Raw genomic sequence first — 22,705 nt, 5'->3', positions numbered from 1 at the left:
ACACAAACTTTGAATGTCTGCCTCCCAGAGCTGTTGACTAAAGAAATGCTTGGTCGACAATAGACATTGATCCATTGATTCAAAGTGGGCAAGGCAAAGACTCTTGAAATTACTAGGATCTTGTGCGAAAACAACTACCATATGTGCAGAGAAGTACTAGTAAACAGCATCTTCATAAGTGAAAAGGCAGGTTAAACTGTCCAGTCAACCCCAAAACTCCAGTTAGGCACTATCACCCAATTATTTCATTTGAGCAAAATATGACATACATAAATATTCCCTCATTTGACTTCATCAGTAAATCAGTACACAATAATGTATACAGGGCGATGACCACATAGGCTCTCTAGTTGGCTGTCCAAGTCAATAACCAAACCATGTTCAGTTCAGGTCAGATGTCTAGACATACATAATTCACATGGAAAAATGTGTCACTTGAACTAAGTATATTATTGACGCATTCACACTGGGAACTGTGCTGTCAATCCCAAACACAGTGGGCCAATTGTCTGCATTTTATCTGATGCAATAGTGAACTACTTCTTGTCCTAGCTCCTCCATATATATATAACTTGCTAATTGCTGAATATAAAATTAAACTGTAAGTGTGTGTGTCTCCTTACCCACTAGTGCTTGTCTGTAGTGTAGTTTTGGGCACAGGGGAGACAGCCAGGCTCCTCTGAGTATCTGTTGATCCATGATATCTGTCAGAGTGAGCTGCTCCTCCCCGGTGAGACCCTCCAGCTCCAGCCTCAGTGACTGAAGCACCGGCTGGTCGGGCCCAGGGCTCCCCCTGTCCCGGCAGCAGAGACACACAGTTAGTTCAGACTCCTCACAAAGAGGTGCAGCAGAGAGAAGAGAGGGGTGTATAAATTATGAGTGTATCAATATATTTTGTGGTGATAAAAATGGATCTTACATTGTCGATGGAGCACTGTTTTCACCACTGATAAATATTTCACGCACACTTTCTCTGTGTAAGATTAGGTGCAGGTGAAACAACTGCTTATGCTTGGTCAAGAATGCCCCACTGCGCAAAAATACAAGAATTCTTACTACGAGCAGGGTCACCTCTCCACAGATCTGACTTGTAACTTAGCTTGATGGCTTGTCTCCATGTAGATACAGTACCATGGAACATTCCTGGCAAAGCAATCCATGGATTTCAGAATGATGAAAAAGTAGGACTGTGGTCATTTAAATCTAAATATTATATCTTTTGAATATGAAATAGTCCACAAAATGTAGCATGATATAAAGGCAGATTAAATCCATGGATAACATCTCTCCATAGAGACAAGCAGGTGACGGACCTTCCACCAGAAAAGTGACATAGTGCACCTTTAACGCTTTTAATGTGGCCTTCAAAAATATAGTCTACCGCCGTAAAACATACACACTACAATATAGGTCTGGTACAAGTTACAAATTATAGGAATTAAGCTAATTCGATCAGTTTTGCGCATTTCTATCAATAATTATTTAATGACCCCAGGGAACTTGTTAGTAGCGAGGAACTTGATGGAAAAGCATGCCGCAGCCTGTATTCACGCCATATTTGTTGTACTTTTAGAAACACCGTTTGCATTACAGTCTCGTGTCTTATTAGTTCTTACCACTGACGATGCCGAACTTGTGGTGGTTCCATGTTGAGTTTGGATTTAAACAAGAGCCCGGACAGTGTGTTTGTCAGGCGGACAGTGCTCTCTAGCGGCCTCAGCGCTTACTACTTCATGGGCGGAGCTTAACCAGGAAGCTGTCCACTCTTGTTTACGTTTTGTCAGGCGGCGAAACTACTCCTAGAAGATGTTTCATGAAGATTTGCGACTCCGCTTGAGTAACAGGGAGTACACAAACTGGATAAAAGCGGGGCAGTGTCTGTGTTTACTGGCTGAGGGTCTGCAGCCGTTCATAGATCGTGAGATGAGAGACTTCCATGCGCACCTTCTCAGGGAAAACGAACGGCTGCGAAGACCCTGCGATAGCCACTGTAAATCCAGCGGGAACAAGGTCTGGAGGTCCATGGCATTCACACAGTTCCAATGTCTTATACATATCTGTGCTTTTGTTTTATCATAGGCTTTATAAGTTTGGTGAAAAAAGTTTAGCGATCTGGCAAAATACCTATATCAACAAGTTTGGTTTAATTTCTTCAAAAAAAATACCCAAATAAATGTAACTGAGTATTACCCACTTCTACCCAGGAACATTAACATTTGAGATAAGACTGAAATACGAACAGAAATAGAATACAAATACTCCCATGCATTTCAGAATGTCTGTAGAGGTGTAATCTACAGGTACAACAAGACTTTTCTATAAAAAGAGGGGATATTTTGTTATCTGCAGCTTTTGTTATATGATAACTGCTCCAACTTTAATTGTGATTTTGATTCGATTGTGATAGATTGGTCAACCCTACAAAAGGTTTTTGTAAATAATAGCGAATTAATAGCAAATAATGAGTGAGAGCATACCATAGAAAATGCCAACATGTTATGATTCATGTGCTCACTCGTGTCACTCATATATATATATATATATATATATATATATATACATATACATTGCTGTACAATTGTGCTTGAAGTGGCTTACATCTTTCTTCTTGTGTGTTCAGCTTTTAGGGGCGTGTAGGTTTTGCTCAGAGTGGCAGATGACCATCCATAAGCACCACAGGCAGCCCCAAAACGCCATAAACTGGGACAACTGTTCACCTGCGTCCTGGAGAACCGACCACTGGGAGGTGGCTAAGGTAGCGAACCCAAACAGAGGATTTTCCTGTGTGTGGGTCAGGTCTGAGCATGTGCACCTCTGCTGCAGGCTTTCATGCCCCGGGGTCAGGGAAAGGTCAGAGAGGCTGGTCAGTTTGATCCTTCTGCTCTGCTCAACGTCATCAGCTGCTGTGACTGGTTTCACTCTGATCCTAAACCAGTGAGAGAGGTATGTTGTCTTGTAATGAATGTGTTATATGAGGAATGTTTTTGATACAGTCCAAACTTGTAGGAATCTTTATGTTTGTTTAGTTAAAAAATGGCTATTGTGCTGCTTTTTCAGGTGATCCGATGTAGGAATGAGTTAATGCACTCATCAAACCTTCTTGTGAGTGATAATTGGCTAAAACACTACGAATCAAAACTGAGAAACTGTACGCAACAGTTCAAAAGTGTTGCTTCCATTGTAACAGCTGAAAAACGGATAAAACAGGTGCCTTTGTTTGTCAGTGCACCTTCATCATGAGTATTATTGGCCTGTGTAACATCTCGTTGCTTAATCCTCAGATGCTCCGAACTGATTTGTCTGTTCATATACATGGCAGTGACCAGACAGATTTGGATGACTTAGTCACAGATTGTGTTCATGATGAGATCAGTGCAAACTCGATTGTCCAGTGGGAGGCGGAACTGCTCCAACAGAGATTGCAAGAACTGCTTGAAGAAACAGATGAGACCAACGCCTTGGTATACATTTGATAATATGTACACTATTCTTAAAAGGAAATAACGTATTCTCAATTGAAATATGTTTGTTTTCAGAGCGCAGAAGAGCTGAAGGATCTCGGCAGTTTCTTTGAGGCAAATAAAGATTTGGGCGAGCGCTTTTCTTCACTGCTACAAAACATGAACTTGTTCAGTAAAAGTGAATGAAAAAAACTTGAGGCTGATGCCGTGTTTTACTCAGCCAGGATAAAAGACAATAAGAAATAGAGAAGACAACTTTTTTTACAGCGAAAGACTGTTCAAGGGGCCAAAAATAAGTAATTTGTTTTCAAACAAAGATGTGGAAGAATGGAACCTGTCATGTCTAATGTGTCAGCTGAACCTCTATTCACAGGTTTTAGTGGTTCAATAATCATGCAGATTCTGAGTTTGGTGGATGTCGTGTTTGTTTTCTGTCACTGTGTATTTGGGCCTCTAAACTCCTGCCATAGACACAATAATGGCCGTACTTTTTAGGAAAGAATGCTGTCACAAATAGATGGATGACTCAAGCCTCACCAGCGACCAATGACTGGACTGACATAACTTTAGAGATATTAGACCAATGGAAAAAATGGCATTCAGACTTAATTTGAACAAGGCATAGCTTTTTTGTTGGATGTCTATTGTTTTTCCCTGTGCCCTTGCTCTCTCTGTATCATGTTCTGTGTCCAAAATCTTTTTTTTAATATACATTTTAAATTAGAAAAAAAAACTTTTTTGATGGTGTGCTTTTTTGTCTTCCAGAGTTTGAGTTTTATCTGATTTGAAATACTGAGGCTTTTGTTGTGGTTATATATTATTACTCAATAATGTGTATGCTTGTGTAGTCTGCACAGGATTGCATGGTGCTGCTGTTCATGTTGGTCAAAGTGCATGACTGCTGCTAAAAGTGTGAAAACCATCAAGGTGCTCATATCCTCTCTGAGTCTGGTGTGTTTGCAGTTGAGTGCACCCTCAGGTCCTGCAGCACCAGTTCTTTGTATCTCTGGGTCATGGAGCGGGAAGGGGACTTCATCGCCTCCATTTACTACGGCCGCATCAGCAGCCGGGCCACAGAACGGCTGCTAGAGAGGTTCGGACGGGATGGCAGCTTTCTGCTGCGGGATAGTGAGACCTTACCAGGAGCATACTGCCTCTGTGTCAGGTGAGATCAAGACACCCTTTTGTTTTATGTGGAATGGAAGTACCATCAGCACTGCAAGTATATAATCATAGGAAGTAGGTATTGCTGAGTTATTGTACGTATTAGAGAAATTTTGAGAATGCATTACTAAATTTGAATATTGTAGGCCACTAACTAAAATGGAAGATGTATTATTCAAGGCTGTGAAAAAACATTTCTCAGCATTGTGATATTATGTTTGAATAGTACAATAAATAGAAGTAGAAATAAACAGAACCACCATGGCAGGGCCCAGCCGTATGTTCACAAAGCCATGTAGAAATAGCAAAACATTTGTAAAACTTGTTTCAAGAAATTGTGGGTTTCAGAATTTAAAATGAAACTATTCAAGCCAGGCCTTGGCCTGCCTGGTCAGTTAAGCCACAGTGTGTGTACTGATTTGCTACTACTTTCTGCAGAAGAGCACCTTTCGTGCACACGTACAGACTCATGCATTCTTCAGACGGCTGGTTTCTTCAGGTTAGTCCACTAAACGCACACAAAAAAGACCTATGTCTTGTTGACAAGTTGTGGAAATGGTCTTATTTCTGAAAAACAGGGCCCAAGCAGGCGGAAATTTCCCAAACTACAAACATTGCTTGAAAACTACAGAACAGGTCATAGCACTGAAAGTCCTACAGTTCCCCTCATTGACCCCCTGGACAAAACACAGCTGCCATACCTCAGCTTTGGACCAGGTAGGGCATCAGGTTTATCGTGCATATTGTCTCCTTTACAACATTTTCCTTGTGGAAAATAAATGCAATTTTTCTTTCTTTTTACAGAGTATCTTGAAATGTAAGATTCACACTATGAATCACACAATGGAACATTTGGCATCATGAAAATGTTTTCTGTTTTGTGGCAAAGGAGATGAATAATAGCAGATGAACATATCGTGTCATTTTTTTTCTGAAGGTCAGCGTTTCCTCTCATCTTGTAAATGTTATAAATATACATTTATATTGTGTGTGTGTGTGTGTTTGAAATGTTTGACCTAATATATATATAGTAAATGCAGAAACAAGTCACCTCGGAGACACTTTGAGTTATTCACAGATTCTGAAAGTCTGAATTCAAAGCTATCCAATGATGTCTCACTCATGCACATCTGATCATATTATATTTAAAAATACTGAAATACATTTTTTTTTTTTAAAAACATACAATAATATTAACATGCAATACAATGTATTCAAGAAAAAGGAACATAAACTGTATCACAAACTTCTGTGTGCCTTTTCATTTTCTGAGTAAAACACATGTGTGATCTCCTCTTCAAGGTTCAGTGCCAGCTCAGGAGAAACAAACTGCATAACAACAATATTACTATAAATAAGATAATGTATGAATTATCTTTTTATAGGCAATTGGTACTTACATGGTCATTGTTCTGCAAAACATGCAAGTACCTGAGAGGAGGGCTGGGTATAGGAGGGAACAAGCGCTTTGAAAACCTAAACAAGTTAATGAAGTTAACATAAATGTGACCGTTAAAACTGTACAAATAAGACAAATGCATGATTTTGTTGTATAGATAATACAATGGATTTCTAAATTAAATCAAATCTGTCAACATGTTGTTTAGGCTGTCAAAAATAATTGTCTTTTCATTCTTTAACCAGTGTGTTTGTTATGCTCGTTATCCAGAGTAAAGTAGTATCCAAGTGAATTAACATATGAAGGATTGTTGTCATTGCTTACATCAGCTTTTAAAAGTACAAACGTCCTCACAGCCGCTTTTAGGCTAACGTTGGTCTACTGAAAGGACTCTATGTTGCACTTATGAGATAATTTAGACCTTTCCTCATTCGTCCAGGAGTGTTCCATTGTAGAAAAAGATTCAACTGAGTCATCTGACTGAATCTTTTTCTACAATACCTTTCCTGTACTAACAATTTTAACTATTATTCAATGTAAAATGAGACATAGTATATGGGCCAGTTGGCTTCATTTTCATGTTTTGTTGCTCACACATTTGACACCCCCTCCCAGGAAGTCTGTTTTATCTTTTGTGGTGAGATTTGTGAAGACTAGATGCCTCTCTTCTGACTTCTCTTTTTTATGAATTGTTTCCACAAATATAATTTGCATGCTTGACTTTTAACATTGACATCACAGTGGTTTAATAAAGTACCTTTGACAAACCACCAGCAGAAGAGCCAGGAGGATCATGGGTATTCCAAGTGAAATGGCTATAATCACTTCATTTAGTTGGTACAATGACTGTTTAGATTGTATTGCTGCAAAAATGAAAATGTATGTTACTAAAGTTGATACTTTGTATAGGCACAAAAACATACTGAAGATGGGGTGAAAATGTCATTAAAAAGCACTTACTGACAGGATGACTCCAGGCACTCCAATGATTGGACCCTGTACACATCTCTATGATTCTGGTTCTTATTATAACTGTGTGGCTTTGAGTGAGGTCCACATTTGGCTCAGTGTAGGACTCTTGACCCTCCACATACTTAGGGTTTTCCTGGTGAGAGAAAATATTACTTCAATTTATCAAAAATATTTTTTAATCCAAATTAGGGGAAGTAGATGGGACTGCACCTGATTTCCTATGTGTAATTCATATTCCAAGCAATGATTGCTACAATTTATAAGACAACTAGGCTTGTCCCAAGTTACCAACAATTCATTGTTTTCAAATAATCCTCGGACGTTTGGCGGTGGAGAAAGGACTTCTAACATTTACACACACATATACATATATTACATATTAGTGTGTGAAATGGTTGGAGAAACTTTCTGTCAGTAATGGCAGTAGATTTAACATGTGTAAACTTACCTAGTGCTTCACTATCATACTTGTAGTAATAAACTGCCCATTGGTCGTGCAGAATAATGTTGAAGTGCAGGATCAAATGGGTTAGAGCTTTTTCTATGTGACTGCTGCATGATCCAACTGATGCCTTAGACTCCTGAATTTGCATTGTTTTGCCATCATCACAAATACTGCAGTAAATTAAAGTAGTGAATACGATTGACAATGTTTTGTGTTACAATCCAAACTATATATATACCTTATGTTGGTGGTGATTTTAGCTTCCATTCCAAAGGACTGAAATGACCAGGAGCAATTCACTTCAAGTGTTGGATAAAGAAGGCATTTGAAGTCTGGTGTGTCGATAAGAGATATGTTCTCTGATGAATCCAATATTATCAGCTGAAAAAACAAACACTTTAGTAAACTATAGGTCAAAATTTTGAAAGTGTTTATGATTCTTTATGATTCTTACTTCATCAAATAGCGTGTCATCATTTTCACAGACATCTGTAACAGAAGCTTCTAGCCCTAAAAGAACAAACATTTGCGTTTGAATGCATAAATAACTGTAATACACTGTGTGTACGTGCTGAACTGCAAATAATTGTACTGTGGCCACATACCACCTTATCTATAAGAAATGTCATCTGTCAATCATCCCCAGGGAATCACCAAAACGGACGATTTAAAAGCAACTTTAAGCATCTGCCAAAGCCCTTTCCCCAGTTGTGTGGACAAATAAAGGCTTATCTTATAAGACTAATGTACAATTAATCTGGATATTATACTGGATCAGATCAGACTCAAGTGTGTTCATCAGTGAAGCCACCCACTTGTGTACGTGCATTCAAAGATCAGCAAACTGAACCATGTGGCGTGAAGGAAAGGAGACGCCATCAGCCCCATCTTGACGTTTCACACTCCACATGGAGGAAAATAGATTTCAATTAGATTTCAACAATTTCCTACTTGAACTTCCCTTTTTAAGTTAAGTTATAATTCTATATTTTAAGTTAAGTTACAATAATGTAATGTAATGTAATAATGTAATAATTTTAGAAAACAGGTCTGTTCATCCAAAACACCAACCATGTTGTACAAACGTGGATTGTGAAGGTTATGAACAACATTAGTGAATTATTTGACAATGAGGTCATGTTTTTATCTGACCAAATTCCAATAGTCTATAAAACATTTTTAGCTGTGCAATTTGTTATAAACCGATTATAACATATCAGAGTATTTTATTACAACTTACCTCCTGTGGCCTCTGCCTTTAGTCTCTCACTGTGTGTGACTGAGATCTGTCTCACAAAAGGGTGAAGTGTAAAGTGAAACATTTCCGAAGAAAGAAGAAGTATGACGTCCTCTGTATTTCCTTGAATGCATCAATGGCTGAACACCAAAAATATGATTCCTGGAGTTATCAGAAATGTCCAGTAAACAGTTACATCTGAGGTGAGTAATCTGGTTTATTTCTGTTGGTTCACACCAGCTGTTGTAAAGGAAAATAATGCTAATACCTTTCAAATGTTGTTGATTATAACATTTCCCGTTGGCACATAACACGTCATCAGATCTTATTATTTTGTTATCTGATTATTCTAGTTATCTCAGTTTTTCGGCCCATATGAATGTACCCATGTAATGATATAGTAACAGAGGTTTTGGGAGAGGAGCATATTCATCCACTAACCATAGTCTGAATCTTATATGCTTGACTTTGTGCTCATTAGTTATTATTGTCATCATTATTATTATAACTATTGTTGTTGTTGTTGTTGTTGTTGTTGTTGTTTCTTTCTCACCATGGCGATGCAGTCGGTGTCCCCACTAAACGCCGCATCACTAGGGGGCGCACCAAACCCGAATGATTCTTTGGGGTCTATTAAAATATCAGGTTGTTGGCGCTGTACGTGGTGTAGTCTCGTTTTATGTTGTATTTACCAACAAGTATACATCTTATCAACCAAGAATCAAATAAGTATGTGGCATTGGACATAGATCTCTCGGACACCTTTGGAGAACTTATAGTGACAGTGAAAGTGCGCGCGCTGTGGACGCGGGACATTCCGCATCATCCCACGCGGCTCCGCGCGGTTTCCGGGTACGTGATGATGAATCAAACATGCTTTTGTACAATTAAGCAAACTTACTAACAATACTTTAGGGTAGCAATTGTTTATACGTCACAAGTACCACATATTAATCCACTGCATTCAAAATCACCAGAATGTTTTTCCTATCCCATACACTCAACAGTCTAAGGAGAATGATAACGTGTTAAATTAAATACTTTTGTTTTTAATTGGGCTAATTGAAGTATGTAAATGGTTTTGTAACAGTAACATTGTGCCATGTTTTAGGTTTGCCATGTCTGCTAAAGCCACAATGAGGCGTCATAAAACCTACATTCACAGGATTCTGTCCGGAGACCACAAGTTGGTCCTGAACAAAGTTCATCAACACAGTCTAATTACTGACCGCGAGTACAATAACCTTAAAGGCATCTACAAAGAACACGTGGAAGGACACATTGTTGAGCTGGTGGACACAATCATGGACAAAGGAGAAGAAAGATGCGAGCGTTTCCTCAGCCTCCTGGAGACAGACGACGAGATTAAAGACACTTTCCCAAGTTTAAAGACCATCCAACTGAGCTGCAGACGCCACCTGACTGAAGCCATACAGGAGAGTTTTATGGACAACAAGGGTAAGCAGGTCAAGTGGGTATAGGTAACATTTACAATACCTAACCTGTGCCATTCTTACATTCACAGATGATGATGCTCCAAGAACCAAGAAGACAAAAATGGTAATAACAATAACAACAAGCCACATACGTAGAATGTAAACATGCATTCAGTTATGATATGAACGAAAACTCTAAACCTACCGTTTACAACAATAAACTGACTTTTCTTTCTTTATTTTTTTTTAAGGATGAGCCCTATCCAGTTAACAGTTATCCCACAGGCATTTGCTTGATTTTGAACAACATGAACTTTGAAGACGGAGCCGTGAGACGTGGAACAGACAAAGATGCAGGTACAGCATATGCAGAAATGAACATTCTCATTCTTTTATTGAGTGTAAAAAAATTGTTTTTTTTTGCATGTTTTACAGAGAGTTTAGCAGAAGTCTTCAACTGGCTTGGGTTCAAAGTACTGATGTGTGAAGACCTAACAAAGATAGAGATGTCTTCAACTCTTCAATGTTTTTCTACTCTGAGTGGCATTTCGGAGCTGCAGCGGTTCAGTTTGAAGGAGTGGACCACTGTGGGATTTGTTGATCTTCAGCAAACTCCGAAGCACGGCGACGTCTTTGTCTGCTGCGTTTTAACTCATGGAAATAAAGGGGTTGTCTATGGGACAGACAAATCGCCATTAGCTATTAAAGACATAACAAGGACTTTTAAAGCGACCAGCATCTCACCTCTTACTGCAAAGCCCAAGGTTTTTTTCATTCAGGCCTGCCAGGGAGCCGGGAATGTTCAGAGTGGAGTAATAGAAGCCGACCTAGAAACTGATGGAGGGCCCTCTGTGTCTGTTCCAGAAGAAGCTGACGTCCTGGTCGCAGTCGCAACTGTTGAAGATTATGTTTCATTTAGACATAAAGTGAATGGCAGCTGGTTCATTCAAACTTTATGTCAGCAACTAAAGGAGGGATGTTCAAGGTAATTCTACGTTAATATATTCAAATGTATTTAATATGTAATAAATTATAATAGTGGTTGTGTGTTTTTATTTTAGGGGTGTTGACATTCATTCCATCCTCCAGCAGGTCAACAGTGAAGTAAGCCAGAAAGAGGGGAAACCAGACAAGCCGGGAGAAATTAAGCAAATGCCAGCGGTTCATTACACTTTGACAAGGAAATTGATGCTGTCTCCATATCACAGTTGAAACATAGCCTATTATTTTGATATAGTAGTAGAATATATGTAGAATAGACTAGTCTACCATCTATACAGTTAAATGAGTGTTTTATTTTGCACAATATTTGATAACCTGCATGCCTCCATCTAAATGCAAGACACAATTCAGTTCTTTTTAGGTCTGTATTATGCAGGTGTTAGGTTTGGACACTTTTCCTCCCTACTGTTTGTATTAATATTTTGTCTGTTCTGTTTCTTGTTTAATGATCTGTGTAGTTTTTAATTAGATTTAGAAGAATTAGGTTTTGTACCTTTTTTGTTCCTAGTTAGAGGTGCACGGCCCTATACGGGGCTGGCCCGGTGTCTCCTATTTGTTTCTGTTTGGCTGGCCCACCAGGTCCATCTTTTTTTATGCAACTTTGGGTAATATTTTTGGGTACGGGGGTTTGCAAGTCGGCATTTATTTTGGTGTGAAATCCTAATAAAACCATTTAAACTTGTTTTCGTCTCCGGTGTCCTTTAAATATGTTGTAGCCTCTTTTCAGGGTCATAACTGCAGGTCATTCAGTTGTTCTTTTAGGTCTGTATTAGGCAGGTCTATGTGTGTTTCCGATATAATAATACTATTTTTTTATTATTTGTAAAAGGGATTTATTCCTATTTTTTCTGACTCAATATTTCAATGTAACTAATCAACAACAACAATAAAAAATGTCTGCGAATGCTTTCCCTTTTCTTGCTGCGCATACATATTGCATTTACGGTTAAACGGCGTCGTTGTCAAAACAACCGAGCTTGCTCTGTTTCTGAAGGGACTGCCCTGTAAAGTGGCTCTTAATCCTTTTGTAACCTCGACACTAACAAATAAATCGGGGGATTGTCGTGTTTTAACAACTTGTGTCAGAAATGGAAAACAACGGAGCACAACAGGAAGCGGTCACGAGCGCCTCCGCAGCAGCACTTTCCTTCTCGGACAGCATTAGTGAGTGAAATGGAGAAAAGCAGCCACACCGCCGGGTTTGGCCTCTCGACTCTTGATTTAGAAAGTACAATTTTCCCCATTTAAAAAAAAAAAACAATATTGGTATAATAGGCATGCTATTGCCTATATATTCGCACTGGGTGTATTTACCATTAAAGTTAATATAGCTATTTGGATGTTATTTGGCTTGTATAAAATGGTCAAAATAAACAACAACCTAATATTTACTGCTTAGAAATACCTAATTAATAGCCCACTATCACGTTCTACTTAATCACCCTTTAAACGTCTATTTAGCCTCAGACAATAGTTTGCAGTGGTGACATTATGTTGACATGTTATTTTCTTACGCCCTTAGATCCCAAAGAGTTGCAGAGGTGTGTCTTCACAGAAAACCTGGTCAGCCTGTCGGAAAGCGGTCGAGACCTGGGGAAGTTCAACGTTTCTGTGGAGTTTGCCTTCAGAGCACAGCAGCCCTGTATGTTAGTGCATGCACAAAGCCATGGAGCCATTGAGGACTCCCCTTGTGGGACAACAGTAACAGGTGAAGTCAACATCAGCTGTCAGGACATAATCCACCAGAGATTTATCAAATTATAAAGCTTTTGTTTTTATTTGAAGCTTACATTACATGTGACCTGGAGGTGTTGGAGGAAGATTACTATGAGTATATGAAGGTGAGACAACATTTGGTCACTGGAATCATGGAAATCAGATTAAATTAGTTTGTGGCTTGTCTTTTACATGTGAATAATGTGTGTATAACATAAGGATTTGTTTTTTAATGTTCAGCTTGAGGACCGCAGTTTGGAAAAAAGATGTCACATAGCTCAGCGTGACGGGAATATTTTAATCACTAAAGTCACAACAGATGGACAGGTAAAATGTACTAAAGTAGTTGTGTGCAATTACAAGTGTGTTCACTTGTTTTTGTTGCAGGAGGTTACGGAGCAAAGTGCTGCTTATCCCCAATCTGTGGCCAGGGGTCTCATAACAGAAGGATCCCACTTACTGCTGATGCGTCTATTTGCTCTAAAGAAGAAAGTGCCAGAAAACATGACCTTCATCTCCATCGACCATAATTTACATATTATCAGTGCCACATTTGTATGTAACCTTTATTTATTCCACTGCATTTAATACCAAGGTCTATTTATAGACTTATATTTACACAAGTTACTCACTTCTCTATGATCCACAATGTATTATTATTTTATTGCACAGTGTGGTGTTACTGAATTGCTTTTTCTCAGTGGTATTGTGACATGATTGTGCTCAGGAACAGCTGGGTGTGGAGAGTGTGGAGATTGGTGGAGAATGTGTGGAGGTATTTGGTATAAAGAGGACCCTCCAGTTTTCAGAGGACGATCCTCAAACATGGCACTGCTACTTCCTGTCTGATGGGTAAGCCCTAGAAAAGGCAGTTCGACAACAAGCAAAGCACAAGAAAATTAGTTGACGGTTCTATGTAGTGTAAAGAAAGTGTCTGTGGTAATGTTTAGTGACTTTTGTTTTTCAGACACATGGTCAGCAGAGTTCAGAGTGGGTCGCCAATGGTTGTAAAGATGCTTGAGCTTCCATCACATGAAGAGACAGGTACCCTCAAACTCACTATTGTGAGGTGTGTGAACATGATGGTTATATGTATATGTCTAATAGTGGCAAAGCTTGAGAAGATGTCCCTCTCCTGGGAGGAAGACATGCAGATGCAATCCAAGTTTCTGGACCAAAAGGTAATGTTCTTGGGCAATATTTTGTAGACTAACAAGGAGATCTGTCCCCATGGTGACACATGTTTGTACTCTGAAACAGGAGGAGCTAAAGGCGGACCATGCCTTCCATTTGAGACGTCATCCAGAGATCAGAGCTTTAATAACTGACTTTCTGCAGTTTCTGCTTCTGAGAAAACCAGATGAAGTGTTTCCGTTTGCCAGAGAATACTTCCTCCCATTTGCCTGCCATCGCCCTCAGAGTGAAAGCACTCAAGATGTAGATCCTTCAATATAAATTATATATACTTCTCTTGTGTTAGTAACAGTGTATCCATGACACTGTCTTAACAGACCAGTCAATACAAGAAAATTAGCCCAAATTAACAGAAAGAGAGCTATGTACTAATGGTTTATATATATGAAAAGGAAAAACAGAAGGGTGGAGGAAAATAACCTGTGATACTATTGTTCAACCACTTGATAGTGCCAAATCTATACAGGCCTGCATGGATATTGAATAAGTAATAAATACTGCTGTTCATACTGTTTAAGAACATTGAAATCAAATTTGTATTTTCAGTCATATATATTTTCGTTACATTTTAAATAAATTAGGCTCAATTAAAACTCTAGAGGCTAGACGTGTTCAGGATAAGCAAAAATTGCGCAGTGATCAGTGTATTTTATTTATTCCTATGTATTTCCTTTGTAGAATATGCTCTTTTTGTTCGTACTTAAAAGTTTGAATAAATAAAACAAATAAAATAAAATGAACGCGCCTACTGTTTCCGGTTTTTTCAACGGAAGTGAGTGTTCGGTATTTCCTGCGTGAAACGAAACTAAGTGATTGGACCGGGACTGATCAAATTTTACAGTATTTGTAAAATAAGTTTTGTGTCTTGAATTTGTTTCGTTTCTTTTGTTACGAGTGGTAAGTTTAAACTAACTTGACCAACGTATTATAGCGAGGTCTTGTCTTACTCTTGCCTCATTTACTTTGTGATGATTGTTCAAGTACAGTTTGTGCTATGAACCTGCGTGTAAAGTTTGTTAATGTATCATACTACACGGCTACACATACTACACAACCCTTGATTTAAGTGTCGTAAAGGTAAAATACATTTCCCAAAGGAAGAATTTGTTATTTTTTCATTTGTTTCATTGTTCATGGTATTGCCAATGCTTACTCACATAAAACTCAGAGGTGGGTGCTGTAACTATAAAGTCATGCTCAAGTAAATAAAATAAAAGTACCCCCAGGTAAATAATGGTGATCCCAAAAAAGTTGAGTGAAAACACTAAAAGCATTCAATAAATTCGGTTTAACATCAAGTATATGTTTAATATTGATTATTTTAGACCACATTTAATAATGCACATATTCTGGTATTTCTGAAAACTAAACCCCCCCAGAAATTGTAACGAGTTTCTTAGATTAACCTAAGAGTCCTCAAAATGTCCTCATGTTTTCATCACTCTTGGATTAATAGTATGGTAAAATTGAGCAGGTATAATGTGTCCCTATACCTAACTATCCTGTTTTGTTGTATTTGTGCTGAATCCCAGCTCTCTCCGTCAGAATCAATGGACAGGTTTACTTTGTCCAAAGTAGGCGAGGAGCTGGATTCATCAGATGTAGCTTCCCTGTGCTTTCTGTGCAGCGATGTTATCACCAGAAAACGCCTAGAAAATGTACGTTTGCTTTACATTTATTTAAAACAGATTGAATATATTTACAATTGAAACTTGCATGTTTGTAACAGGTCACGGATGCAACGAGGCTCTTTGATAGACTTGAAGAAAAGGGTCTCCTGGATAATGATGCTTACCTTTCTCAGCTACTCCAAACCATTGGCCGAAATGATCTTGTCGACATCTTAAGGACAAATCAGAGTCAGTTTACAGAAGCAGATGCAAATCCTATGCTGTCAGATTACAGGTATGACCACAAAACTAAAGGTATCTTTGACTTTTCTTTGTTAATCTTCTCATTGATGTTTGACTGCCAGGGGAATGCTGTATAAAATACACGAGGACATGACTCAGGAAAACCTTGAGAGCATAAAGTTTTTATTGCAGGAAAAGTTGGGCAGACGACAAGTAGAGCTGTGTAAAGTAAGGAGATACATTTACATATTTTTGTTTTGAATATCACAATGGCACAATAAGAATATTAGTTTGAACAATAATATCAAAGCAAACTTGTTTTTCCATTGCAATCTGTCATGCCATGTCTATTGTATTGTACATTTGAATCAGTCCTCTTTCCTCTGGCAGACGGCATTGGATCTGTTTCTTGAAATGGAAAAGAAAAGCTTCCTGGCAAACACCAATTTGAACAATCTTTTGGTTGTTTTACGTGAGGTCGATCTCCCACTAGCAGAGATTGTCAGCACGTACATGAACAGTAAGTGTCACACGGAGCTTTAAGTGTGTAATAAATATTTGTAACTGTAATTGTATTGCACTGTATTTGTAGGACAACAGTCATTTACGCCATTGGTTCCACCTTCACATTCCAACAGAAATAACCAGGTGCGTTGTGGAATAAAATGTACTTCTTCAATGAATTGCCATATAATCCTTTGATGTAGAAATCTGGTTTAACTTTTTTCAGAACACATTACCTCACAGACTACAGCCATTTTTGTCGGTATCAGAGAGCCAACCAAGCTGTATGTTGCCCGCAGTCTTTTATTTTATATTATAATTTTTTCCAATTAATTTAATTTATTTGTTTTTTGTTTCTTTTTTGTAGCAGGCACAGGCGATTTTGTTTTCTCTGACTCGAATACAACACCAAACATCTTTGATGAAGTAAATGCATGAAGTGTTTTAATGTGTACCCCTTACTCACATACCGTATTTATCAAGTGAACAGAATTAAAGTGTTCTCACCATTACATGTGGTTGATTTAGACGGAGTACTACGTTTTTACTCACAAGCCCCATGGTCTGTGTGTGATCATCAACAATGAGCAATTTGATTTTGCTCTTCGAACTCGAGCTGGAAGTCATGAGGATGCACGTATGTATAGACACTAATAGTAACAGTAACAGTAATTTAAATAGTATAAATTATAAACCATAAATGTTGTGACTTTTTCTCTCAGGAGCACTTCAAGAAACATTTACCTCTCTTGGTTTCAAGGTTGAAACTCACACAGACCTAAATAGTGATGAAATTAAGGACTTACTGAATAATAAAGGCAGTAGGGACTTCCATAATGAGGATGCCTTGGTAAGTAGACACATTATACAGTACATACGGTACAGTACATGGAGTACAATAATTACAAACCATGTTAATGTTAATTGTTGATGAAATGTCCCATGGGGCTTTAGGTGGTGTGTGTCCTGTCTCATGGCGAATATGGCTGCGTATTTGGCTCGGATGAGAAAAAGGTCTCCATTCGAGAATTGACACAGCCCTTCACTAGCACCAGAGCTCCTTCTCTGGCCGGAAAGCCAAAGCTGTTCTTCATTCAAGCTTGTCAGGGCAATAGTTACCAAGCAGGATCTCTGCCCTTTGCCCCAAAGCCAGAGGGCAAAACAGAGCCACAAAGCCTGGAGGAGGATGCAGGTCCATTGCAAGGAGAGACCGTTCCTTCTGATGCAGACTTTTTGCTCGGGATGTCCACTGTCCCAGAGTGCAAGTCGTTCAGAAGCATCACCTCAGGGTCCATTTATATCCAGGAGTTATGCAAGCAACTCAACACATCTGCAGAGAGGTAATTTGGTTTATTTTTTAATTAAACAAAATGTTTGACAATTTTTTTAATTTTTTTAAATGATTGCCCACGGTTTTGTCTTCCTTGCAGTGCGGTGACTGATGATATCCTCTCTATTTTAACCAGAGTAAACAGGAACGTCAGCAAAGGGGTGTACTTGAAACATAAGCAAATGCCAGAGCCCAAATACACTCTCACAAAGAAAGTCGTTCTTCAGTATGTGTGTAGACAAGAATGACCAATTTCAAGAAATTATCTCCTTTTGACCCCCATACGCCCACAGAAAATGAGTCCATAATGCATTTTAAGTGTCATATTCATTATTTGTTATTCATAAAAATATGTTGCTTATTAAAAGGCTATATGGTGTGGCATTCTGTATGCCGTCTCTAATTTTACTAATTTCTGCAAGTTTGAAGCTTTAAAATATTGTCTAGATCACCGTGGACGAGTGTTTTGTTTGTACTTTTTATTTGTTTTATTCCAAATGGTTCATAATAAGAAAGCCCCTCAACTTTTTGAGGGGTCTTCTAATAATGTTATTGACACATTTTAGATTTTGTCTGCAGCTGTAACAGTAATCAATTACTCACTGGTAGATTTCTCATATTTGTGAAAATGTTTTAAGGACATATTTTTGAATGGAACTGGTAGCGTTTAACGATGTTTCCATGGTTACATAACAAAATAGTAATATGAAAATACATTTAACCGCTAAAGGGACAAGTCATTACAACATAATGTGCTTATAATTATTATTACGAATTTCTATATTACAAAATATCAAATATGGTTAATTATAACTTAAAATGCTAATTCTTAATTCCAACATTAACGCTGACTTTAAAAAAATACATTTTACAGACATGAAAAAACACGACGATCTGAGCTGGTCTAGTTAATTTGTTGTCGTATTACTTTTAATGGCAGCCAACCGAAAAGGTGCATTTACCGCCACCTACTGTAGTTGTATGTCTTCAAAATATGTGTTTTACGCTATACTCTGAATAATGAATACAAATAAATAATGATAAATAGGAGCGAGAGAAAGACAGTTATGAGGATGAGTCAGCTGCTTCTTCAGGCCTGTGATGTGAGCGGATCGAGACAGCTACGTCAGCTGGAGGCACGCTTTGAAGTGACTATGACTCCACCCCCTCCTCTCGCTCCTCCCCCTGCTGTTGCTGCGGCTGTTGCTCGCTGTTCCAGGAAATGCTCTGGACTGCGCTCACATGAGACGGCACTGCCCACTGGAAGAGTTACGCAGAAACGATATAAATATTACTTAAACACAAGGACCACGCCTTTTTAATCACTTATAAGAGGATTTACAGCACTTTGTAACTTCGCGTGGGCAGCACAAGTTTGACGGTAAGCTAACTTATGTGAAGCTACGTTAACGTTTGTCGTTTCGTGTTATGATATTGATGTTTTGAAGCTTAAATGTTGAATAATGTTTGCCTTGTTCACGTGTTGCTGACGTGTAAAGCGTAGACTAACCTGAATAGGCGTTTTTGTGCCTCGAGTGGACACTGGAAAGGTTTTCAGCAGAGGTGGACAGACCGCTAAACTAGCCTAGGATTGTACTGAAGTAAGAGTAAACATATGCTCATTTGGCAACATAAATATTTGTCACAATACACTCACGGTGGAGACCAGAGTAGCCAAAATGCTGGGCTAAATACTTGAAATACCAAATATTTCCATGTGAATATATTTAGAAGCAAACTGAGCAAGCTTTGCAATTTGTCAAGTACACATTAGCCATTTCCGATACTTATTAAGCACACTGTGTAATTATTATTAAACTAAGATTTTGGAGGGGAAACAATGTATGTTGTATGGTTCTTTGTTTCCCCCCTATTGTATACGTGACCCCTGTGGGACCCCTCTAAACAGATCAGACAATAGATTCCATACACAATCCGTCTATGGGAAGGACATTGGCAGTTTAGCCAATGCTTTTTCTTGTCCGGTTACAAACCTCTATAACTGGTTCCTGTGGCATTAGTGGAATGGATGACTTATCTGAAGATTTTAGGGAAACTTGCTGCTTTCCTAATCACAACCAATCACGTGACACGGTGACTAAACGCCAGCCTTGTGACGGTGGTTTTCACTCACAGTCCGAGGATATGAAGCAGTTTTTCCATCAAGCCCTGTTACTTGAAGCACTGGTTGTGATGTAATGCATTGTGAGGTGGAGCCACTGTTGTGCTACAGCCTCTCCCTAAACTAATGGTTACACAGCGCCGAGAATCATGGCTGATGTGATTCATGAACGCCTCTGTTCATGACCGGCTCTTTGGTTTGGCATTATTTTTTATGTCTATTCAATATAAAAGGTTGTTTCTTTTCCATTTCTTTTATAACTATCCATCTATATCTTTATTTAAACAAAGGGCTCTGTCTTGCGGTTCACCCTGATGTTTCCTCTTCTCAGGTCATGTCCTCAAACTATCCTCCCGGGTATGATGACCCAAACAAGCCCCTGTATCCAGGTGGAAATTACCCTCCTCCCCCACCCTATGGTTTCCCTTCCTACGGGGGTCCTCAGCCCAATGCACCCTACCCCTCTGGCCCCAATGCTAACATGTACCCTGGACCTGGAGGGTACCCATCAGGCCCTTACCCAGGACAGCCTCATTCCAGCGGACCCCCTCCCATGCCTCCTATGATGCCACCTGTCATCCCTGCAGATGCGTTAGAATCCGGTTATGGTAAGTCCTCACAGACTCCACGGTTGACCTAGAAACATTATTTTTACTTGTTTTATTATGCGGATTAATGTTATTTTTAATACTAATCTCGTTGTACTGTGCAGCTGATGGTTTTGCTGCAAGTGATGGTGGATGGGACACTGTGAGCCTTCGACATGCCTTCATCAGGAAGGTAAAGCATCTTGATTATATCCTTGATTAGATGAGAAGCACCAGAACATATTAAACGCATTTAGCACTAAACTTAAATGTATTCCGCTCATCTGATTTCACATTTTGTTTGAAAGCAAAGTTGTTTTAACTTTAAGATATTTTAATTACTAATTGAAAGATGATTATCAAAAGAAATGATTAAACTACAGTGTGTTATTTTAGGCCAAGTTAGGGCCTAGGCCAATGTCTTTTATTCTGATTGTGTTGAAACTGTACAGTTTTTGGTTATAACTTATTTTAATTTAGTAATAATGAAACTGTTTGCAGGTCTACATGATTCTGGCTGCGCAGCTCCTTTTCACCACCAGCATCGTGGCTGTGTTTACGTTTGTGTGAGTGTCTCTAGAATAACTTGAAATGTTGAGTGCATTGTGCTACTGTTTGACATAATTAATTTATTTTCAAGCGATTCCGTCAAGATCTTTGTTCAGGAAAACCAAGCACTCTACTGGGCGTCATAGTAAGCATTACTCTTGCATCATAGTGTAGATCAAATGTATTGACATGTATAAATTGCTGTGCCTTTGCTCACTAGTGCTGTGTACTTCATCACCCACCTGGTGCTGGTGTGCTGCACAGGCCCCAGGTGAGCTGTAACTCAGTGATCATTATCAAATACTCAATGACACTAATCCTAACTGTCTTTTAGGAGGAAACATCCATGGAACATGATCCTTCTGTTTATCTTTGTGAGTGTTTATCCAGCACTTTTTGTATGAACAATTACAAGCAATATTCAATATGAGACATTTTGTCACAGGTTCAGATCATTATATAATTTTCATCATGTTTAACACACATCAAAGACTATTCAAATTTTTCACCAATCCAATCTTTTTTTCTTGATTTCAGACTTTGGCCTTGTCCTACATGACTGGAACCATATCGAGGTGATAATTAGCAGTTGAATTGGAACCATTGGAAAAAAGAAAAAAAAAATGTTTTAATAATTCCTCTTGTGTTATTTAGTTTCTATAGCACAAAAGCAGTGTTTTTGGCCATGGGCATCACAGCCGTTGTGTGCATTGCAGTCACAGTCTTCTGTTTCCAGACCAAGGTAGAAAAGGCTGGAATATTATCTCGAACATCTTAAGTTGGTCATGTGAATATTTACAAAGCAAATGTGGTTTCACCTTCTAGGTTGACTTCACAAAGTGCCAGGGCCTGTTCTGCGTCCTCGGGATCGTTATGTTTGTGACTGGCATCATCACTGTCATCGTCCTGTCATTCAAATATGTAAGTTCATGTCATTTTGATTTGTGGATTTGAGGTGGAGCTCAAATCTGTATTTATGTTTGTTTTTCTTCTTTATCAGATCTATTGGCTGCACATGCTCTACGCCGCCATGGGAGCCATAGTGTTTACTATGGTATGTATATTTAAATAAGTACATTTCCTGTCATACCAAACTAAATGACACCTTTTAAACGTGTATCCTTGTTGCATTTGTCTTGTAGTTCCTTGCATACCACACACAGTTACTGATTGGCAACCGGAAGTACTCTATTGGCCCAGATGAGTACATTTTTGCAGCGCTCTCCATCTACGTGGACGTGATCCAGATCTTCCTTTTCTTGCTGCAAATTATTGGCTCCTCAAACAGATAAAAGTATTACTGGTTGATATGTTGCTGCTTTCAAACCATTCCATGCTTCAACTTTATAATCAACTTTACTGTATTGAACTCACCATTAAAACTTAAAATCCGTATAGCTACAGCAGATATGTAATAGTTTGACTCCATAGTTTGAGGCAGATTGTAAATTATATCCAGTAATTTTTTATACCATTAACGTCTTATATGGAAATAATGGTTGTTTATACAGTAACTTATACAGTAACAGTTTTAAGCACAGTTGTGCTACTTAATACTCATTTTATGCCATATGTAAGATAATTTGTCATTGTTCATAATTTTGTTCTACAGGGACCATTTGTGGCCAAAAATCCAAGTGTATTTCCACCTGGCACTAATCCAATTTAGATTTGAATTTGAATGTAATATTGGCATAAGCCTTTTGCTGTGTTAAATTCTGATTTGTCAGAAAC

At 38.6% G+C, this 22,705-nt stretch overlaps 5 protein-coding genes and 3 long non-coding RNA genes across 11 annotated transcripts; 5 read left to right on the top strand and 3 right to left on the bottom strand.

Annotated features, from left to right (window-relative positions):
- Positions 1 to 1,750: 1,750 nt before the first annotated feature.
- Positions 1,751 to 11,738, top strand: LOC140355822 (uncharacterized). Its single transcript, XM_072440465.1, has 12 exons — positions 1,751 to 2,010; positions 2,621 to 2,755; positions 2,824 to 2,943; positions 3,058 to 3,207; positions 3,282 to 3,461; positions 3,537 to 3,641; positions 9,349 to 9,530; positions 9,790 to 10,136; positions 10,204 to 10,238; positions 10,366 to 10,471; positions 10,550 to 11,099; positions 11,176 to 11,738. Exons 1-12 carry the CDS (start codon positions 1,807 to 1,809, stop codon positions 11,324 to 11,326), a joined length of 2,265 nt encoding a protein of 754 aa, XP_072296566.1. The 5' UTR covers positions 1,751 to 1,806; the 3' UTR covers positions 11,327 to 11,738.
- Positions 4,408 to 5,543, top strand: LOC140356246 (SH2 domain-containing protein 1A-like). Its single transcript, XM_072441073.1, has 4 exons — positions 4,408 to 4,626; positions 5,064 to 5,124; positions 5,204 to 5,342; positions 5,430 to 5,543. Exons 1-4 carry the CDS (start codon positions 4,475 to 4,477, stop codon positions 5,444 to 5,446), a joined length of 369 nt encoding a protein of 122 aa, XP_072297174.1. The 5' UTR covers positions 4,408 to 4,474; the 3' UTR covers positions 5,447 to 5,543.
- On the bottom strand, positions 5,877 to 6,865 carry LOC140356249 (uncharacterized). The gene is made up of 3 exons (XR_011926063.1): positions 6,782 to 6,865; positions 6,026 to 6,101; positions 5,877 to 5,954 (listed from the first exon to the last, which is right to left on the bottom strand). It is a non-coding gene; the product is annotated as an uncharacterized lncRNA (long non-coding RNA).
- LOC140356247 (uncharacterized) lies at positions 6,962 to 7,800 on the bottom strand. Its single transcript, XR_011926062.1, has 4 exons — positions 7,680 to 7,800; positions 7,445 to 7,611; positions 7,207 to 7,340; positions 6,962 to 7,129 (listed from the first exon to the last, which is right to left on the bottom strand). It is a non-coding gene; the product is annotated as an uncharacterized lncRNA (long non-coding RNA).
- On the bottom strand, positions 7,913 to 8,732 carry LOC140356250 (uncharacterized). Its single transcript, XR_011926064.1, has 3 exons — positions 8,682 to 8,732; positions 8,257 to 8,329; positions 7,913 to 7,951 (listed from the first exon to the last, which is right to left on the bottom strand). It is a non-coding gene; the product is annotated as an uncharacterized lncRNA (long non-coding RNA).
- A 314-nt stretch (positions 11,739 to 12,052) lies between the features above and the next one.
- Positions 12,053 to 14,693, top strand: catip (ciliogenesis associated TTC17 interacting protein). Of its 3 annotated transcripts, none has more exons than XM_072441068.1 (9): positions 12,056 to 12,280; positions 12,639 to 12,824; positions 12,902 to 12,957; positions 13,073 to 13,159; positions 13,220 to 13,387; positions 13,560 to 13,684; positions 13,800 to 13,876; positions 13,940 to 14,013; positions 14,093 to 14,682. In XM_072441068.1, exons 1-9 carry the CDS (start codon positions 12,205 to 12,207, stop codon positions 14,285 to 14,287), a joined length of 1,044 nt encoding a protein of 347 aa, XP_072297169.1. In that variant the 5' UTR covers positions 12,056 to 12,204; the 3' UTR covers positions 14,288 to 14,682. The 3 variants fall into 3 exon arrangements, with proteins under 3 accessions (XP_072297168.1, XP_072297169.1, XP_072297170.1); XM_072441069.1 differs by having other exon boundaries at positions 12,265 to 12,315; positions 14,093 to 14,681; XM_072441067.1 differs by having other exon boundaries at positions 12,053 to 12,280; positions 13,800 to 14,013; positions 14,093 to 14,693.
- Positions 14,694 to 15,547: 854 nt separating this feature from the next.
- Positions 15,548 to 18,045, top strand: casp8 (caspase 8, apoptosis-related cysteine peptidase). The gene is made up of 11 exons (XM_072441065.1): positions 15,548 to 15,684; positions 15,756 to 15,931; positions 16,002 to 16,107; positions 16,270 to 16,399; positions 16,472 to 16,527; positions 16,610 to 16,667; positions 16,751 to 16,809; positions 16,912 to 17,020; positions 17,106 to 17,233; positions 17,338 to 17,723; positions 17,814 to 18,045. Exons 1-11 carry the CDS (start codon positions 15,577 to 15,579, stop codon positions 17,959 to 17,961), a joined length of 1,464 nt encoding a protein of 487 aa, XP_072297166.1. The 5' UTR covers positions 15,548 to 15,576; the 3' UTR covers positions 17,962 to 18,045.
- An 835-nt stretch (positions 18,046 to 18,880) lies between these two features.
- Positions 18,881 to 22,704, top strand: LOC140356244 (protein lifeguard 3-like). 2 transcript variants are annotated; one of them, XM_072441070.1, is made up of 12 exons: positions 18,881 to 19,094; positions 20,167 to 20,443; positions 20,548 to 20,615; positions 20,924 to 20,988; positions 21,063 to 21,116; positions 21,192 to 21,242; positions 21,306 to 21,345; positions 21,509 to 21,546; positions 21,626 to 21,713; positions 21,797 to 21,892; positions 21,972 to 22,025; positions 22,114 to 22,704. In XM_072441070.1, the coding sequence occupies exons 2-12, from the start codon at positions 20,170 to 20,172 to the stop codon at positions 22,261 to 22,263; spliced, it is 978 nt and encodes a 325-aa protein (XP_072297171.1). In that variant the 5' UTR covers positions 18,881 to 19,094; positions 20,167 to 20,169; the 3' UTR covers positions 22,264 to 22,704. The 2 variants fall into 2 exon arrangements, with proteins under 2 accessions (XP_072297171.1, XP_072297172.1); XM_072441071.1 differs by lacking the exon at positions 18,881 to 19,094 and adding an exon at positions 19,238 to 19,314.
- Position 22,705: the final 1 nt, after the last annotated feature.

The sequence above is a fragment of the Eucyclogobius newberryi genome, unplaced genomic scaffold (genome assembly GCF_026437365.1).
Source record: "Eucyclogobius newberryi isolate DKJ021-1_F unplaced genomic scaffold, fEucNew1.0.hap1 SCAF_12, whole genome shotgun sequence".
NCBI lineage: Eukaryota > Metazoa > Chordata > Actinopteri > Gobiiformes > Gobiidae > Eucyclogobius > Eucyclogobius newberryi.
This window is presented reverse-complemented; position numbering and strand designations above follow the sequence as displayed.

Excerpts from the sequence above, each read along its gene's own strand:
- casp8 (XM_072441065.1), top strand. The coding sequence starts at position 15,577 with ATGGACAGGTTTACTTTGTCCAAAGTAGGCGAGGAGCTGGATTCATCA. Across the intron at positions 15,932-16,001 it reads CCTATGCTGTCAGATTACAG|GGGAATGCTGTATAAAATAC; the intron begins GTATGACCACAA and ends TTTGACTGCCAG. Across the intron at positions 17,021-17,105 it reads TGGAAGTCATGAGGATGCAC|GAGCACTTCAAGAAACATTT; the intron begins GTATGTATAGAC and ends TTTTTCTCTCAG.
- LOC140356244 (XM_072441070.1), top strand. The coding sequence starts at position 20,170 with ATGTCCTCAAACTATCCTCCCGGGTATGATGACCCAAACAAGCCCCTG. Across the intron at positions 20,616-20,923 it reads GACATGCCTTCATCAGGAAG|GTCTACATGATTCTGGCTGC; the intron begins GTAAAGCATCTT and ends AACTGTTTGCAG. Across the intron at positions 21,346-21,508 it reads TGATCCTTCTGTTTATCTTT|ACTTTGGCCTTGTCCTACAT; the intron begins GTGAGTGTTTAT and ends TCTTGATTTCAG.
- catip (XM_072441067.1), top strand. The coding sequence starts at position 12,205 with ATGGAAAACAACGGAGCACAACAGGAAGCGGTCACGAGCGCCTCCGCA. Across the intron at positions 12,281-12,638 it reads TTCCTTCTCGGACAGCATTA|ATCCCAAAGAGTTGCAGAGG; the intron begins GTGAGTGAAATG and ends TTACGCCCTTAG. Across the intron at positions 13,685-13,799 it reads TGCTACTTCCTGTCTGATGG|ACACATGGTCAGCAGAGTTC; the intron begins GTAAGCCCTAGA and ends TTTGTTTTTCAG.
- LOC140356246 (XM_072441073.1), top strand. The coding sequence starts at position 4,475 with ATGGAGCGGGAAGGGGACTTCATCGCCTCCATTTACTACGGCCGCATC. Across the intron at positions 4,627-5,063 it reads GCATACTGCCTCTGTGTCAG|AAGAGCACCTTTCGTGCACA; the intron begins GTGAGATCAAGA and ends TACTTTCTGCAG. Across the intron at positions 5,125-5,203 it reads CAGACGGCTGGTTTCTTCAG|GGCCCAAGCAGGCGGAAATT; the intron begins GTTAGTCCACTA and ends TCTGAAAAACAG.
- LOC140355822 (XM_072440465.1), top strand. The coding sequence starts at position 1,807 with ATGTTTCATGAAGATTTGCGACTCCGCTTGAGTAACAGGGAGTACACA. Across the intron at positions 2,011-2,620 it reads GTAAATCCAGCGGGAACAAG|CTTTTAGGGGCGTGTAGGTT; the intron begins GTCTGGAGGTCC and ends TTGTGTGTTCAG. Across the intron at positions 3,462-3,536 it reads CAGATGAGACCAACGCCTTG|AGCGCAGAAGAGCTGAAGGA; the intron begins GTATACATTTGA and ends GTTTGTTTTCAG.